Raw genomic sequence first — 20,210 nt, 5'->3', positions numbered from 1 at the left:
TATTTTGCAGCACTCAGTAGTGTTTTATGCGTAATCTTGAAACGACAATTAAATTTTAATTCACACATTCTCTATCAAATAACAGCTGCATTAAACCGTTGCTCAAGCTAAGCAGTTAATTTAGTTATATTTTTGTTTATGTCGGTAGTACTGCCGTGTGGCGTAGATGACGCATGCGTGGTTTAATTGTTGTTATATCTATGCAGGTTTGATGCTGCTAGGTTAGTTCCATTATCGCTGCCCTGCAGTTAACCATGACTGCTCCGCTTTCTGTTTGCACCAAAGAAGAGCAACGTTCAATGAACCGTTTTTTGTGGTCGGAAGATGTATTAGGGGCCGAAATTCATCGAAGACTTTCGGTGCAGTACGGGAAAAGTGTGTTGCCGCAACGCAGTGTCTACGAACGGATTGAAAAATTGGTCGCACAAGTGTTACGCATGACAAAGGAGCCGGACGACCGTTTACCCCCACAAATAAGGAAAACATTGAGCGTGCACGTGACATGGGTTTCTTAGACAGACGAGTAACTATCGATGAAGTGGCACATCGTCTGCAAATTAGTCACGGTTATGCCTATGAAATCATCCACAACAGACTTGGGTTTCATAAAGTCTGTGCAAGATGGGTCCCAAAACGTACGATGCAAGTCTAACGTAGAAATTCTATGGACAAATGCATACTTAATTAGTGTGAACTGTTTAAGGAAACAGGAAGGGCTTTTAAAGAATTCTCATCAGGTAGGCCTTAAACGATTGCCGAAAACACAGAAAGAATTCGAATGTCTTTCAAACGAAATCCAAAACTTTCAGTTCGTACTGTTAGTTGTCAACTAAACATTCTTAGAACCTTTGTCCATAATGTTGTTCGCCAGCGATTGAAACATCACGATTGAAACCTGCAGCTACTAATCTGTGAAATTATATCTAACGGTAAGCCACAAAGAATTCAATTTGTAATATATTTTATTTCTGCTGATGAAAACTACCTGGAGTGCTAGTCATTTTCTGATGAAGTAATACGAGTAGGTGTACAATAATAGTTGTAAATACCCGTCGAGTGTAGCTAAGAAAATCCACAGGTATCGGTGGACTTCGTCCGTGACTATCTGAAAGTGAATGACTGGTGTGGTGTCATACATTATCGAAATACTGGGCCACGTTTTCCACGAGTAGACTACTACGGGGATAGTGCATTTGGACGTATAAAAGAATTTTGTTTTTCTGCAGATTGAAAATATGGAAAGCCTACGATTTTCCAAACGGATGGAATCCGTATCATGCAGAATTTGTGAAGACTGCGCTCAACAACAGGTTTTTAGAAGGACGAATAGATATGCGATGTTCGATTTGATGACTATGGATTTCTTCTATTGGGGCTACGTAAAAAGACATCGTATATCAAGAAATGTCCAATCACTCGATCATCTGCACCAAAGAATAACTGCAGCCGCAGAAGCAATTCCTTTAGATATGTTCGCCAGATTGTGGAATGTGGTATAATATCGATTTGACGTCTACAGGACTGTAAACGGTGATAATATTGAGTTGTATTAAAAGGTAAAACAAAGTTTAAACTTTTTTTTTTTTACTTCCTTGTAGGAAGTAAAGGAAGTATTGTGATCGCGAAAAATTTCGGTTTTCAGATTTCAACGGAAATATCCGTTATGATTATCCCTGAATCCATTTTGACTAGATTCGGGGTGACGTCTGTACGTACGTATGTATATACGTAACTCGCATAACTTGCAAAAAATAAAAAACTTGTCTTGTAGTTCATTACTCCTCTGATATTGTCAGACAGTATTCTCCCTAAGTCGGAGTTGATCATCATTTCGTTTATTCGATTTTTGTTGCCCATCATTTAATCGCTCTTTGGTTCGATATAATTTTTTTGATTTCAATTCGTTTACACGTTCTCTAGTATTCAAATTTCCTGTCTCTATATTCATCATCCTCTTAATCTTTTGATTCTGTCCTTGGTCTTAACGTTTTTCTTCCTCTTTATATTTATCATCCTCTCTTAATCTTTTTATTCTTTCTTTGGTTTAACATTTTCTTCCTCTTTATATTTATTCATCTTTTCTTAATTTTTTATTTTTCCCTTGTTCTTAACATTTTCTTTCTTTTCATATTCATCTTCTTGTCTTTTTTTGAGATATATTTCTTCATGTTATCTTTCTTTTTCCTGTATGATTGTTTCTTTACCGTTTTTGTTTATTCACTAAATAATCCAATAACAAAAACTGAATATTTTACATCGTAAGGTCGAAAATAACTTTTGTAAACTGTATACAGGCGTTCACTAAACAGAATAGTTTAATTATTATTAACTTTTATTTATACCACACACCAGAAATCTAAAACTTCTGTTCAGCAACTCACTAAGATACGAATAATACTGATTTAGTAATATGAGTAATAAAGGGACTTTTGCTCTATGCTAATATTTCATGTAAGATTATTGAATTAATAACTGTATAAATGTTTGATATTAATAAAAACTAATATTTCAGCAATTGTGTAGCTCTCCACTTTATTAAAGAATTGGAGAATCATATCTCACTTTGAAATGAAATAAGTTTAAATTAACTGCAGAAAAAAATGTGTATACGTAATTTAATAGGCGAACAAGGAAGTCATGGAGTGTCTACATTAATTTTTTTTTTATGTAATAAAATACATACATTTGTAATATTAAATTTAATAAAATAAATTTCATTTAAAATCTTTTTCTTTTTCGGACACTCTTTAAAAGAATCTATATCCGTAGTTATTTCGATAGGTTCCTGTAAAACATCCACCCGGTAAATTTAGAAAATTGATGAACAGTTTTAAGCGTAAAAGTTTTATTATTTCGTATAAAAAAGAAAGGGAAATATTGGATACATAAAATAAACACAGAGGTTCTTTTAAATTTTATCTAATTTTATATTATATTTATATATGTTTTATAAAAAATACCGTTTTTTATATTAAAATTTGGAAATAATGCTTTTGCTAAGATAAACTACCGATGTCAAATCTAGTAAGACCATAAGGGTACAAAAGTTAACCAAAAAAATGAATAATAAATCAAATTAGATAAATATAGTTTAAATATGATAAAAAACAATCATTCCTTCATTCATTTCTTTGAAAATGTTTTAATATGTTATTTTGTATCTCGAGACACTGATGAGCTTTTTACTTTCTTGTACAAAGCAAAGGAAGTGTTGTGATCGCGAAAAATGTCGGTTTTCGGATTTCAACGGAAATATCCGTTTTGACCATCCCTGAATCCATTTTAATTAATTTCGGTCTGACCTCTGTACTTATGTATGTATATATGTACCTCGCATAACTCAAAAAGGATTAGCCGTAGGATGTTGAAATTTTGGATTTAGGACTGTTGTAACATCTAGTTGAGCACCTTCCCTTTTGACTGCAATAGACTGGACCAAAAGTATCCAAAAAATCTCAAAATCCAAAACATTTGTGTCTTGGATTTTTACTTTAGTAATAAGTCCTCATTGAGAGCTTTTTAACGATATATCATAAGTGGACTTATTTTCAGTGGTTCCAGAGTTACAGCCAAATGAAAGTTTAATTAATGAAATATTTGGATCTTATAAAGGGAAGGCTTTTAAAATCGGTTTGAATCCGACTTCATCTCCTTTTTTTAATTTGAATACATTGATTTATTAATAATTATTAACCTCCTATTGTAAAAAAATTACAATAAATAATTATTCAATAACAATAGAAAAAAAATTGAAAAATATCACAAGTTATTAATGAAATAAAATTTTGTGAACTTTTCATTTAAAAAAAAGGTGTATGTGTAATTTAATAGGCGTAAAAGGAAGTTATGTTGTTTCCATATCATATTTTTTATTACCATTTTCTTTAACCTCTTGTTTAAATATGTTAGTTCTTTTCTACTGAAGGTGAAACGGCAAGAGAGAGAGAGCTAAGACATAATTATGATTTTTTAACTTAATTAAAGAGAAAACAAAATATTTCCGTTTATTCTCGCTTTGAAATATGATTGCCGACATAGATTAAAGATTGTAAAAAACGGATAAATAGATATGCACATCCGCGAGTACGCGTGAGCTGAATAAATTTTGACTTTGTAAATGAAAATAACCGATTCGAAAGGACGCCAGGAATATCCTCAGCCGATGAATGTTTTAATAGGATATGCAGAATAACTAGAATAATTTCTTACAAATCCGCTATGTTATGAGGAGATCGCGTTGATGTACCATATATCTTGGGAGAATATGAGATGCCGGTGTGATATTTCAAGATATTTCCTGGATGTCCTACATATTCCTGGGATACAATCGAACAACGTACAGGGCGAACTTCGGACGTTCAAGATACATTCTGTATATTATGGCGATGCACGCGACATACGTCACGTGGAGACAAATCCTCATGAGCAGACAAATCCGCAAGTTGGCTGCTCGATCGTACAAGTAGCGCGGTATTATGATCTTTGAACAGCTAATAATAATGGAATCAGTAACGGACAAAGTACATTATAAAATACTTATACGAAGAAAAATCTTTTTTCTTCCTATAGGAAATCATCCTCTATGTTAGGGGTCGATAACGCGGCGCCCGCGGGTGCCATGGCGCCCTCAATGAGATTTTTATACGCCCTCACTATATTACATACCTACTAAGCCCAATAACCGTATCGGCGTCGCACGAATATAAGGCAATACAATTGCGCAAGCTCAGCGTCAGCAAATAGCAATCAATGTCATATACTGACACACTTGCTACTTAGCACGTAGGAATATTCTCGCTTCTGAAAAAATTTGGTAGTTTGTTACCATTTATTCTGAGTGCTACGTATTTTGAGTATTGTTATTGAATATATTTTATTATTTACCTATTATTAGTAACCATATCACGCTTGATAGTCACGCTTTTCATTATAAAATACGTATCGTACTGGTTAAACGAATTTTATAAATAACCCATCATAAATAATTGTAAAAGAAAAACAATTTATAATTTTAATGTTGTCTAGGAAGAATAATTTTGTTTTATTGACTCTAAAGGCAAATGTATCTGCTTATTTTGTAATAATTAATTTAATTAATAATTAATATAAAGATTGGCACTTCCAATAACCTTTCATGCGCCCACAATAACTTTTGAATTTATTTTGCGCCCTTACTGAGAAAGAGTTTGCCAATCTCTGCTCTATGTAATTTTTTAATTATTATTTTTGTTACCCGCTATTTATTCGTTTTATTCTACGAGGCTCGATTCGATGCACATACATAATCTGTTATTATCTAATGATTATAGGGCTTACGGACTTACCCGAAAACTCCAACAGCGACTGCAGCTTCTCTCAGGGCTCTTTCGTGGTCCATATCGACAAGCGATTCAGGTCTGATGGTTGCCGTATTCCTAGGTTGCCTTTCGTTTTGAACAGCTGAGAAAAATAAAACGATCAACAGAAAATAAATAGACAGTTTAATAAAAAACGATTAAATTATCTAATTTATTAAATTCATCTCTAGACTAAATTTCACGCGAGCAAAATAAACGATTAGATCAGATAAATAAATACTAATTCTGAGCTTGATCCCTAAGTAAAATAAATTAAGTTTTTGTGTCTTACTATCGGTTAAACTAATTTAAAAACAAGCGACACATAAAAGTTTTTAGAGCACATCATTTCGACAAACGTTTTAAAATCCTTTTACAAAATTAAATCTAATCTCCTGATATATTCACGCGTGTTAACAGGATTCTTTTTTTTTGTTCTTTCACAAACCTACCTATTATTTTATTTTTTAAAATTATTTCTCATACGTCTTTTCTCTCTAATTCATCATAAATCCATGTATTTCAAATCATAACCACTCACCAAATATCATTTCCGAGACAAAATTTCCGCACCTGGATCACTAGTCTTTACTGTTTTCTTGTTAATCAAGTATCACCAAAAGTAAATTTAAGAAAATGTTAATTCTTAAATTATGATCATTTAAAAGAACTTGCATTTTTTTGTAAGAGAACTTTGTTTCTCAAATTACTCTACTTTTAATTTTTTTAAACTTTTTTCATCTTTATTAATTTTAAACCTAGATATCAGAATAACTGATACCGTGACTTGCTTTATAAATACCAGCAAGTCGCTTAGCAAAAACTTTAAAGTATATTGAGTAGTTGAGACGTGAAAAGCACAAGAATAAAAGAAAAATCATTTAGAATTAATTAAGAATCGGATATTAAAAAAAAATCTATCTAATCGGATATCAAAAAAAAAGTTGATATCAGCTGTAATCTCTTAAGAGAAGTTTCGCTGTTTTTATTTTTCTGTTTAGCCTCCGGAACCACCGTAAGGTATTACTTCAGAGGATGATATGTATGAATGTAAATGAAGTGTAGTCTTGTACAGTCTCAATTGACCGTTCCTGAGACGTGTGGTTAATTGAAATCTGATCGCCAAAGAAACCGGTATCCACGATCTAGTATTCAAACCGTATAAAAGTAAATGTCTTTGCTAGGATTGGAACCTTAGAACTCTCGACTTCGAAATCAGCTGATTTGCGATGACGAGTTTACCACTAGACCAACCCGATGTTGCCTAACTGTTAAGAATAATTTAATGAAAATCAATTGATTATTTGCATGTATATTTTGTAACTCGTACATACTACTCGATTTTTCTATAATGTCAAGCTGTTTAAAATGATCAGTATCTAATCTATTTTAATACATATTAAAACTTTTATTTTAAATATATATATAATAAACGTTTGATGGATATTGATAAAATTCCTGCCATATTTTAAAATAAGTTGTAAATACTATAATTATTCCACTTACAAATTTAATTAACGAACGTTTCAACAACGAAGTATTTCTAGATGCTTAAATATTTTCCCATGTTATTCCTCTCCTTAAGAAAGCTTCAATATTTAATTTACAAAATTATAGGCTAATTTCGTTATTGTCCGCATTTTTTAAAGTATTTGAACGAGTTATGAAAAATCAACTTTTAACCAGCAAACAAAATCAAATAAACAAAAAAAATAATAAAATTATCATCAAAAAAATAAATATAAATAATATAATGAAAAGAACCAAAATTAAAAAAAATAACCAAGACTTAAAATCAGAAGTCATCACCAAAAACGATATAAAAATGCTTTCGAATATAATTAATCTAAAAAAAAATAACCAAAACTATAAACAATCATAAGTAAAATTTAATTGTACTTCTTGAAAAGGGTATTGACAAACTTTCAGGATGATTTTAGCGAAAAAATTGTCGACCAATAGAGCTGCTTATTCGTATTTAGATAACAAACGTACAAAGACTGCATTTTCGTTTTTTTTTTTGTTTGGAACCCCAGTAAAAAATTCGATTTATTCCATATTATGAAAGACTTTAATAGCAATGGAGACCGGAATTGCTTACAATTAGTTAATCATAACTTTACCAAGCACTTGAAATTTTATCTTTTGATAAGAATTCACATATAAAATGTAGGTCCTCAGTTCAACCTATAGAAATCGGAGTGCCACAAGGAAGTGTATTTGGTCCCTTGTTCATAACTTGAACAATAAATTGTACCCTTTTCAGAAATGATACAAGTATATCTACTTATGAAGATAATTACTTATTTAAAAGGAATTAAAAGCTCACAAAAATATTCTCTGGATGGATTGTAACAATCTATCTTTAAGTCTGGATAAGCAGTGTGTTTTGGTGGATAAGTTTCGTCTTGTGGCCATGTCTTCATGATTGTTATGCGCTTGTCTTGTGATGGTTAGATTGTACGAATCTATAAATGTCTGCGGTACGTCTTAGTAGCTGCCAGGTGTGCTATTTTTCTGGATGTTTTCCTCCTTTAGGTATTTGCGGTTTGGGGTGCGTGCGTGTAGTGGTCTAGCATGGATGATGTTTGCTTGTAGAGACCGAATGTGTGTGTAGGCGCTTATCCCCCCTCCAGAAGTAATGCTTTATTAGCGGTTTCCCAGGAGGTAGCGTTGCCAGGGGTGGAGGTTTAGTCGGTAGTGCGCAGGAATACATAGACATACATACGCATTTTTTGTAACAGCTTGTGGAACTTGTTAGCGAGTCTGACACTGCTTTGGCGCCCGTAAATGGGGTTCCTCCACCTCAAAAAAAAAAAAGTCTGGATAAGCAGTTGTACTTCTCAGGTAGACGTAATAATGCTAATGAGGTGGTTAGAATTCTCATTAATGATAACAACAGTATTTCGGTCGCGTATAGTGTGAAATTTAAGGTTTTTTCGGATGAAAAAATTCTCTTAGTGTCATGAAATTGATTCCGTTTTCAACAAAATCAAACCGTACTGTTTTGCTTCGAAATATTTAATGAAAATCTGGTCATCATTATTAAATATTTGTTATATATATTATCGTTTAAAATATAATATCACTTAGGACTCCCTCTAAAAGTCAGAACGAGGTTTATGATAAAAAAAAATGACCGCCAGATTATTATTATCTGATGCCCGTAGATATGAATCTTGTAGATCTATATTTAGAAAATTAAAAATGTTTAAAATATAAATAATGAGAGTTCACCTTATTAACAGTTATAAAATGTTTAAATCTATTTTAGCGCTTTCGGACCTTCATCCATCCTCAGGAATATCCACTTGATTAATTATAAAAACTTTATATTCATTTATATCCATAACAATTGATTGTCATATTATTAAAAGCATAGTAATTTTAGTACTAAAAGTGTAATAATAGTCATACTAAATCTAAAAACATGTCCGGTCAGTAAAAGAATTTCAATTGTTATCTATTAATTTTACTGACAGGACATGTTTTTACTTTTACGTATGACTTACTATACTTTTAATACTAAAATTACAGTACTTTGAATAATATGACAATCAATTATTATCGATGTAAAATTTTATTTTATTTTATTTCATTTCATTTTAAAAAAATAGTTATATAAAGTTTTTATAATTAATGAAGAGGATGGACAAAGGTCCGAAAGCGCTTGAATAGATTTAAACATTTGATAACTGTTGGTAAGCTGAACTTTCATAATTTATATTTTATATATAAAATCTCAACAGTGCCACGTCACAAAAATTTTAATTAAATATGTTTATTTATCTTTCTGTTTATATTACATCCATCTCTATCAAACAGGACAATAGAACTGTTTTCGTATAACTCTAAACAATACTTCGGTTTACGATAAAGAGCCTATTTTAAGAAATATATATTTTTTTTATTTTGGTTGCCATTTTTGATAAATTGCTGTCTTACCTATTGAAAAATCTTCCCTCCAGTTTATTTAAATATAATTAAAAATTTGGTACTTTTATGTTTTACGACCCCCATTTTTTTCGCGTTTTTTCACACAAAAATTACTTAATATAACAAATTTTATAATAATTGATGTGTAAAACATTAGAGAAATACCTTGTAGTAACCCTGTAATTCAACAAAAATAACCTAATAATATGTTAGAAAAAACACATTAACATGTTGTTTTATACCGGCTATTTAAAACATTTTCCATATTAACAAATTTTATATAATAAAAATATAAGCATTATTGCTTGTAATTATAAGTATAATCTAATCAAACTTAACCTACAGTCGCCTCTCTCGCTAACCTTGATTAATTAACAGTATTACTAATTATTTAAATAATAGATAGTTGTAATAATTACTGAATTTATATTTTTTTCTTTTTCTTTTTCCTGTTTAGCCTCCGGAAATTACCGTTCAGCTATTACTTAAGAGGATGATATGTATGAGTGTAAATGAAGTAGAGTCTTGTGAGTCTCAGTTCGACCATTCCTGAGATGTGTGATTAATTGAAACCCAACTACCAAAAAAACACCGGTATCCACGTTCTAGTTTTCAAATCCGTATAAAAATAACTGATTTTACTAGGACTTGAACGCTGGAACTCTCGACTTCCAAATCATGTGATTTGGGAAGATGCGTTCACCTCTAGACCAACCCGGTGGGTTAACTGAATTTATATTTAAATAATCATAACATTACTGTTAATTAGTCAAGATTAACAAACAAGCGAAACCAAACATAAGCGATTGTAGATTAAGTTTGGTTAGTTTATATTTATTATTTCTGTGCAAATACCTCAAAATATCCAGTGATTTGGAAGAAGAAATCTGTTTCTATTGTACTTTCTTTTTGAAAATGAGGACTGGACTATTTCTACCGTCATTCCTGGACCACCTTTTTAATAAATTATCAGCACACACACACACCTCTCTCAGGTACATTTTCCAATTCGTTATTGCTCACTTGACATTAACCTACGCCCGCACTAATTATCTTTGACTAATATGTCTAAAATGACCGGATAAAACAGCATGTTAATGTGTTTTCGCTAATGTTTTACTTATAAATTATTATAAAATATTCTTTATAAAGTAATTTTTATGTGAAAAATGCGAAAAAAGTGGGGGGCCGTAAAACGAAAAAGTACCAAAGATTTTTTTTTTTTTTTTACAGAAATAATATTATTCATTTGATGAATTTAAAAACGACTAGCACTAGATAGGGAATCTTGGAGAGCTGCATCAAACCAGTCAAATGACTGAAGACAAAAAAAAAAGATGAATTTAAAAAAAATACTAATTTAAAAAAAAATTATGTGCATCCCGTTCAACGAGTACATGTGCTCAAAATAATTTTCAATAGCAGCTTCTGAATTGTGAATTATTTCATAGTAATTTTTATTTTTATTTTAGTTCTAAACATTATTTCGTGTATTTATATTTAAATAATTATTACAGTTTAAACATACTTATCGCCTAACTTATAATTTAACTTAAACTGAACTGATCTATGTAATGTATTTTTATATACCGATCAGAATAAAGATTTATTTATTGTCTGGTACCTATAAATATGAATAATGAAGATTGATATTAAAAAATTAAATATGTTAATTTATTCTAGTATATATATAAATTTTATTAATTTGTTGATTATGCATAATTACCAGTTAATCTGATTAATCGCCTGTAACATATGTAATTTGTGATTTAAAGTTAGACGAGGTTAGCGAGCGTAAGCTAACCCACCGGGTTGGTCTAGTGGTGGACGTGTCTTCCCAAATCAGGTGATTTGGAACTTGAGAGTTCGAGCTTTCAAGTCCTAGTAATGACAATTACTTTTATACGAATTTGAATACTTTTTTCTTTTTCCTGTTTAGCCTCCGGTAATTACCTTTCAGATAATACTTCAGAGGATGATATGTATGAGTGTAAATGAAGTGTAGTCTTGTACAGTCTCAGTTCGACCATTTCTGAGATGTGTGCACGAAAGAACACCGGCATCCACGATCTAGTATTCAAATCCCTGTAAAAATAACCAGACTTTACTAGGAATTAAACGCTGGCACTCTCGACTTCCAAATCAGTTGATTTGGGAAGACGCGTTCACTACTAGACCAAGCCGGTGAGTTATGGATTTGAATACTAAATTGTGGATACCGGTGTTATTTGGTGGTTGGTTTCAATTAACCACATTTCTCAGGAATGGTCGAACTGAGATTGTACAAGACTACACTTCATTTACACTCATACATATCATCCTCTGAAGTAATACCTGAACGGTAATTCTCGGAGACTAAACAGAAAAGAAGAAATAAAGTAAGACAAGTAGTAAGACAATTACTTTTATACGAATTTGAATACTTTTTTGTTTTTCCTGTTTAGCCTCCGGTAATTACCTTTCAGATAATACTTCAGAGGATGTTATGTATGAGTGTAAATGAAGTGTAGTCTTGTACAGTCTCAGTTCGACCATTTCTGAGATGTGTGCACGAAAGAACACCGGCATCCACGATCTAGTATTCTAATCCCTGTAAAAATAACCAGACTTTACTAGGAATTAAACGCTGGCACTCTCGACTTCCAAATCAGTTGATTTGGGAAGACGCGTTCACTACTAGACCAAGCCGGTGGGTTATGGATTTGAATACTAAATTGTGGATACCGGTGTTCTTTGGCGGTCGGGTTTCAATTAACCACACATCTCAGGAACGGTCGAACTGAGATTGTACAAGACTACACTTCATTTACACTCATACATATCATCCTCTGAAGTAATACCTGAACGGTAATTCTCGGAGACTAAACAGAAAAGAAGAAATAAAGTAAGACAAGTAGTAAGACAATTACTTTTATACGAATTTGAATACTTTTTTGTTTTAGCGCCACCTAGTATTTCAATTTCAAATTATACGGCATAACTTCAACGACATTAATTGTAGAGGAGAATGTCCTCTACATTTTTTGTTTGTAAAACTTTTCTCTAAAATGCATAGATTCAGAGAAAAACGCATTTCAAAAACTTTTTGAGTTTTTCAAAAATCTATGAGAGGGGATGTTAAAAATCTGGAGTTAAGCTTCCCTCATCACCCCTAACGCATGGACAAAAGATCAATCGGTAGGTAAAGATTTTCTAATACAGCCTATTTTTTGATGACAAATTGCCTGTACTAATATATGTTGAACATACTGTCTAGCTAGAACAGATATAACATTTGTAATGTATTTGGTGTAACATTTCAAAGGATAATGAAGTCATAAGTTATTAATCGCTTAATAATACACTTAAGCTCAGCTGGTTCGTTATTAAAAAATAAGAAAATTACAGGATGTATTTACATTTATCAAGAGTATGAAGAAAACACACGAATCTGAACACCATCTACTGGAAGTAATGAACAAGGGCCTTCAAATGTAAAACAACCCCAAAATATTTTTTATGGGGATTTTTAAGCGATTGTTATATACGAGCATGGGATGTATTTTCATCTGATGCTTTTCTAATGTACGGAACCCTTTTCCCCTGAACATAAAAATAAGACTTATCGGAAAACGTAACATTTTTCCAGTTTTCTTAGGTCCAATTCTATGTGCTTTGATCCACAAGAGCTTTTTTTCACATTGCTGATGTTAAGAGCTACTTTTCAGCTGGCCGACAAGTTTTCCGTTCAGTTGCGAGAAATTAGGAACAGTTGTAACGTGTAAATCTGTTCCACCGGTTGCTAATTCTCAATTTAAGTTTACAGCAAACAAGTTTACTTTTTCTCACTTAATAATCGATCGAAGTAGTTTTTCTTTTACGGCCACATTTGTCTTTCTTTGAGGTGAAAAGGAACCAGTTTCTTTAAATTGTTTTAAAATAGCATTTAACGTTTCAAATCTAATACATCACTCAGTTTGTTGTTGTGTCATATTGGTATGCTCAAAAAGAGAAAGAATTTTCGAACGCTTTCTTGGAGTTATGTTCATTACTATATAACAAAGACACATAGTTAAAAATAGAAAAGAAAATATGATTTTGTAATAAGTGAAAAAAAATTTTCACAAAATAGTATTTATAACGTGAAAATTACTAAATAACCAAAGAAAAATAACCTCAAATTACACAGACAACTTAAAGAATGGGTGTGGAGAAGCAGTGTAGCCACTACATAGAAATAAACAAAAAAATTCCTGCATTCGGATTAATTTACACACACACACACACACACCCGCGCGCGCGCGTATATATATAAATATGAATGTTCATTCTTCAATGTGATAAAAATAATAATTATTAAAAAAATATTCTTAAAAAATAACAACAAACACCTCTATCAAACCGACACGTTTCACACGTTGCACGTTACATACACGCAGAAAAATGAGAGAAATTAAAGGAAATGTTTCAACAATTACTTACTGATCCATTTGTGAGGAAATTTCAATTATCTGATGTTGCCTGGACTGGCAAAATTGTTTCAGCCATTCTTATAATAGAGTATTCTACTTTACTATGTTTATACTTATCACATCAGTATTTCCTTTTATAAAAACGTATTACCTCTTGTTGACTTTTTATTCTTAAAATGTTTTATTAATATTATATTAGTGTACTTGTTACATATTTTATTATTTTTAAAAAATGTTATGCTATTCGGGAGGATACAATTACACTAGATATTTTAGAGAAGTTGACCTTGTTCGCCTACGTTAGCGGCAAAAATAAAGTTTGGAATACGTAATTTAGAAGTATAAATTTATTTAATATTTATTCACGTTTTGGTTAAATGAGATTGAAATTTTATACAAAGAAAATTTTTTGCTTCGAAGAATACTCTAAGAAATAGTTACTGTCATTTTTAAATTCCATCAATATGCAATCGGTCATCAAAGAGAAACTGTGATCAACGTTTTTTTTTATATTGGCTGATGAATGAAAATCAGTCTATCAGTAATTTACATTCTATATTTTATTTGTAATTTATATCCTTTTATATTTTCCGGCTTGGAGTTTATTGAACTCCTCTGAATTAGCTACCACACCAGGTTGCATCCAGTAAGGGGTTTAATCTACTTTTTTTATAGTTCTTCCCAGGCATTTCTTTAGTAGAATTCTACACGAAAACTGTGATCTTAGTGTAGTTTTTAAGCATTTCCTGTAATAATATTGTACAAGATATAATCTCTTACACGCGCTATTTCTATTATACGAGTATAAGTATTTTTGTTTAATGTTTCGTTAGTATTTCACTAGATACCGGATGGAACGTTGTGATAAAGGTGAGAAATAAATGAATCGGTTAAGTGAAGTGTATGTGTGCGCCTCATTGGGTTTGGTTTGTTTATTTACAGGACCGACAAATAATATTGTAGTCCACTAGATACTACGTTGGCCACTGTCAAATGCACCCGCAGGGAGTATATTAGCGTTTAGGATTGCGGTTTGCGGTCGGCGGTCATTTCGGTCAACAGCAACGGAACGGTATTAAAACAGGTGAGGTATACGGAGACAGAAACAAAGAGAGAGAGAATGAGAGACAGGATGACTGAAAAAGCGAGAGACAGCGAGCGGAAGATCTGATAAGTGCGGAACAGAAATAACAATAGTATAAAATCGGGATGTACAACAAACAAGCAGATAGAAGACAGAGAAAGAGAGAGACGGTGATAAGGACAGACACCGGTCGGTATACGGCGGGGCTGTCCGCGGGAAGGGGGTTATCTGCGAGTGACGGGACCCCGCTGTGTAGAACAAGGAAATGGAAGCGGCGAACGAGGATGGAAGCCGCCGTTACCGTATTTTCATTATAACAACAGACAACCGTGACCACTCGCCTGCTGCACGTGGCCGACCCACCCTCTTCGCTCGTTTCACCCCTTACCGTTACATCGCCTTCATTTTCTCATCTCATCCTCTCCCTCTAACCATCTCAAAACTCAAATCACTTGAACCGTGCGATTGCGATGCGCTTCGGACCTGTCACTCTCAAACATACCACCGAACGATCACCGTTCAAACAAAACAAAATAATACGAAAATATCCGCTCCACGGGCGGCGTAAGGTTCCCCGTACTGCCACATACAATCACTGCGTCGAAGTAATATTTACAACTTTATTTTTAAAAATTTTTTACGGGATTTATTTTGACATATTTTCGTTTTACTCAATCTTTAAACGTTATAAAATTTATAACTATTATTTTTTTTTAATAAAACGTTTTGTAACCTAGATATATATTTTATTCACTGTAAAGTCGAACAGCTTGAATAGTTAACGGCTTGATTCAAAAGAATCTAAAAAGAATTAATCCCCTCTCCCGCGTCTACAAAATTTTGGGATTATTCTTTATTTGATAGTGTTATTTCTTTGCCTTTAACGGCTATTACTCCAGTTTACTTGGCACAGACGGAAGATATTTGAGAGAATTTTCCATATCTTGATATGAGATAAAGTATATTTACATTAAAAATAAAAAAAAACAGCCTAATTAAGGAAAAAAAAATTATTACTTTCCCGCCTAGCGCTGCAGCGGAGGTATAGCTATATAGGGAAAGTATAGTAATCGGTCCAATCTGGGCATATGCGGTTTTTTTACCGGATATTGACGTTTAGACATCTAAGGAACCCAGAAAACCAAAAAAACTGGATGGAAATTTTCCGGATTTGTATGCACGAGTGCTAAGTGTCGCACTCTAAATCACCTTATATCTCCAGAATTACTCGACCGATTTTAACCAAACTTGGTCAGATTACTTCTAAATATGGGATATTGATGCCATTAAATTTTCAACTTAAAAGGTCAAGGTGGTGAGGCTGTAGGGCAAGGTAGCTCTCTCTGTATCTCGAGATTTCACCTAATTAAGATCATATTTTTCTTAGGCTCATTTGTTAAAAATAAAAAAAATAAATATTTCCAAAAAAATGTTGCAAAAAAAATCACACCCCCCTCCAAAAAATATTCTAAATAAACTAGTGGGTATAGTGTGTCATTAGTAACCTTTCTCACCACAAGGAGCGCTAGTGTAGCACTGACGTATAGATGCTGTAGTCGTCCCTCTCTCTCTTTTTTCCTGTTCTACCGGACCACCGTAAGGTATTACTTCAGGGATGATGTGTATGAATGTAAATGAAGTGTAGTCTTGTAGAGTCTCAGGTCAACCGTTCCTGAGATGTGTGGTCAATTGAAATCCAAACGCCAAAGAACACCGGTATCCACGATCTAGTATTCAAATCCGTAGAAAAGTAACTTCTTTTACTAGGATTTGAACCTTAGAACTATCGACTTCAAAATCAGCTGATTTGCAATGACAAGTTCACCAGTGGGTTCATCACGGTGGGTTTGCTGCAGTCGTCTGCTATGTTGTAACGTTACAGGTGAGCGGTAAAATTAAATAAATAAATGAATAATATTTAAAGTGTAAAAAAACTATTTAAAGTGGCCGCTAGTACCGCTACACTTGCGCGAATGTAATACGGTGTGCGTGCGTGATTTAGTTAGAATCGTTGAACTAAATAAACAAAAAATATTATATTTAAATAAAAAAGATAAATATTTTTAATTAAGTTGTTTGTATAAGCCAGGCATCGGAAAAATGCCGCGTGGCGGAAAAGTTATACAAGTGTGTTGTCAGCTTTTTTTAAAAGGGTGTACAAAAAATAATATTGGGGTTTTAAAGCTGTTTAATTTCGCTTACTTAAGTAACGAATCACAAATAAAAATTTTCCCTAAAAATGTTCAATGTTAGCACCTTTCGTACACGACACACATCCAACCCAAAAGAGAGCGCGCATCCCATACTTTAAACAAGCACGTCCAGAGTAATGGAAGCAACGACCGCTTTACCCCTGTGCTTCAAATTGGGTAGATCACTAGGTAGCTAGGCATAGGCATAAAATCATTTATAAAACCACAAAGAAAAACTCACACGATGTCAGGTGTCGGATGACCTTGTAGGTCACCGCATAAAAGCTCTGTCTTCGCGTCCTAGCCGGCTGATCCAGCGGTTGCGAAAATGCGATTTCATACAGGGTTATAACGGTAAGGAAGCACACCATCTTGTTACCAAATAAAATTTTCTGATTCATCTTACAGTTAAGGATAGAGCCATATTTACGGAGCATATCCAAATAAGCTACTCCTATTACGTTTGCTTCGGCGAAAAAGATCGGTCTATAAACTAGCAATCGGAATATCGCACAGAAAAGATTTAATTTTGGGAACTCTCTTTCGAATTGTAAAAGTTCATAAGGATTTTCTAACCACCCAAACATGGACGTTACGCGCGTTAACTTTTAATAAGATGAAATGTTAACTCATTACTAAACACAATATTATCAAGAAACTCGTTACCTTTATGCTGCTACATTTCGATCGGGAAGTCGGTACACATCATTAAAATTGTTGTTAAGATAATAAATTTATTATTATATTTTCTGCTAAGATCACATGTTTTCTATGTTGAGTACTTTTTACTTTTCTTAGCTTCATTATTTTATTATATATAGCGAATTTCGGAATAATTTCATTCTCGAAAGTTATTGTACGGGTACTTTTAAATTTCTGTTAGTCTTTATGTAAAGTTTAGTCAACGTCCCTCTCTTTATTTGACGTCATGACTCATCTGGTCTTCTTCCTGTTTATCTGTTATTAACGGTTATTTTAATTTTATTTAATTCTTTTAAATTTTATCTCTTTTAATGTTCTTAATTTCTTTTAATTTTATTTATCTATTTTCTGTTTTCATTAAATTCAGGTTCTTGAAAAGGACATCCGCTTGATTGTTGATCTTTTCATTTATGATCGTTTTATTGTTACTTTTTAATTTGAAAATTTTGTAAAATGTTCATTCTTCTTCCTTTAATACAAATGTGAATTAATTTCACTGATTTTTCCATTTTCATTGGCATACGTCCTTTTTTTATTAAATGCGTTGCATAATCGGAATTTTTATTTTTATTTTTAGAAGATCTCATGTGTTCGCTATATGTTCATTTTAATTTTCTTCCTGTTTGTCCAATGTAATGATGCATTGCATTACATTTACATTTTATTTTGTATATACCTTTATTTTTGTAAGTACTTTTTTCTTCTATATTACTAAAAATATTTTTTCTATATTAAAAATCTTTTTTAGGATATTATTTGTATTTATAGCAATTTTTATATTATGTTTACTAAAGAATTGTTTAATTAGATAAATTTATTTTCCCGTAAATGTTAATTTATTCCATATAAAGGTTATTTTTATCGTTTATTATTTTAATTTCATTTCTTTTACCTCTATTTTTATTAATTTTTCTGATAGTTTCTTTGTTATACCCGATATTTTCTGCTTTATGAAAAATAAAAATGGACAACGTTAGTAGGTAGGTTTCAATGCTTGTACCAGCTGTAAACGATACGGACACATACGTAAGCGTTTCCTTAAAATATTCACACTGTCATCACCGACATTGCTAGTTCGCGGTCGGCCTTCCTAATAGATTTTTTTTTTAGGAAAAGACTCCTGACACGTTCCAAATTCTCTTCAGTCGCCCACACTTTTTCCTTTACAGAGAAATCCGGTCGTTTCAAACCGATTATGCCATCGATGAATTGTCACTTTTAGGATCACAATAAAAGTTTCTATGGAACAGAAGTTGAATTATAATTAAAGATTTACATTTAAAAAATTGCAAAACACAGAAGGATTTTCTATTCAGAATAGCCATCTTTGCTAGTGGTATTGTCAAGCGGAAAGTAACCGTGCGCGCGACTAAAACTGTCCTTTTTGATTTTAGTTTTAGAATCAACACTGCACATCACATCAAAGAGATATTATAAAAAATTAAAATCCGGCTATTTTTCTGTACATCTGTTATATTTAAATGAGAATTCAGCCTAAAAAAAATATTACTGAAAAGAAAAAACGATAAATTTATTTTATCAGTGTATTTGTGGTATTAATTATTTTTCATTTCGCCGTTACTGGAAACATTTTTCGCTAAATTCAAAAACTACAATATATCTTTACGATGAAATAGTTACTGGATAAGGAAAGTAAAAATAATAGCAAAAACGTTAAATTTATTACTTTTTTCATCTCAGTAAGTACATACTATCCCCGATTATAGCAACCCTAACCGTACTTTATTATGATGAGAAATGAATTTCATAGAATTTGATAAATGAAAATAATTAGGCTCTAATTGATTTTTTATAGGGATTAAAATTATATTAATCAAAACTTCGATTTAATCCGAGCTTTGAAAAAAACATATTTTCGAACTGATTTCTGCTGTCAATATTCCTTGATTTAATCCCTTATTGGCGATAATATTGAACTGTTTATAGTTCGGTTCCATATTTCTACACAACATACGATCCTATGGAAGGGCTAGGGAAACGTGTTGCTTCCATTCCAGTCAAAGGTAACCCGATCTCTTGTAAACTGAGAGTAGGATGGACACCGATCACCTGGAGAAGGCACTTCTTTAGGTTTTCACTTTTCCATCCTCTCTCTATCTTTCTGTTTCAACCCTTTCCCATGTCATTTTCCTTGTCATCTCTTTTTCCTCAGCGGTATTCTGCCGGTTTTCTCGCTTGATTTGCAATAAGGACGTCGTGCGATTTATGTAGTTCTCTAACTGAAACTTTATTCTTTTCGTCGATTTAGTTAAATGTCTGATCCGTGGTCGAAGTGATCAGACAAAGTCCGCTTGATTTATAAATGGCATTTAGGTATTTAACGGTTAACAATTTACTAAAAACGTTCCCTAATTATTTTTAAAATAAATAACAAAATTCTTATATTTATATAATTTTAATTTAATGAAGATAAATAAAAAAGTCACGGAACATTAATTTAATATTTATTTAAATTTAAAGATTTTTATTATAAAAAAGAATTACCTCT

At 32.2% G+C, this 20,210-nt stretch overlaps 1 protein-coding gene across 1 annotated transcript in view; it reads right to left on the bottom strand.

The window, feature by feature from the left end:
• LOC142320795 (photoreceptor-specific nuclear receptor-like) overlaps positions 1–20,210 on the bottom strand; it is a 229,045-nt gene that overhangs the window by 19,931 nt on the left and 188,904 nt on the right. The window contains exon 4 of the mRNA XM_075358774.1: positions 5,325–5,439. Coding sequence (XP_075214889.1) covers positions 5,325–5,439 — 115 coding nt within the window. The remainder of the gene's footprint in view (positions 1–5,324; positions 5,440–20,210) is intronic.

The sequence above is a fragment of the Lycorma delicatula genome, chromosome 3, assembly GCF_047948215.1.
Source record: "Lycorma delicatula isolate Av1 chromosome 3, ASM4794821v1, whole genome shotgun sequence".
In the NCBI taxonomy this organism is placed as follows: domain Eukaryota; kingdom Metazoa; phylum Arthropoda; class Insecta; order Hemiptera; family Fulgoridae; genus Lycorma; species Lycorma delicatula.
The sequence above is the reverse complement of the archived record's forward strand: the minus strand, read 5'-3'. Positions and strand labels throughout refer to the sequence as shown.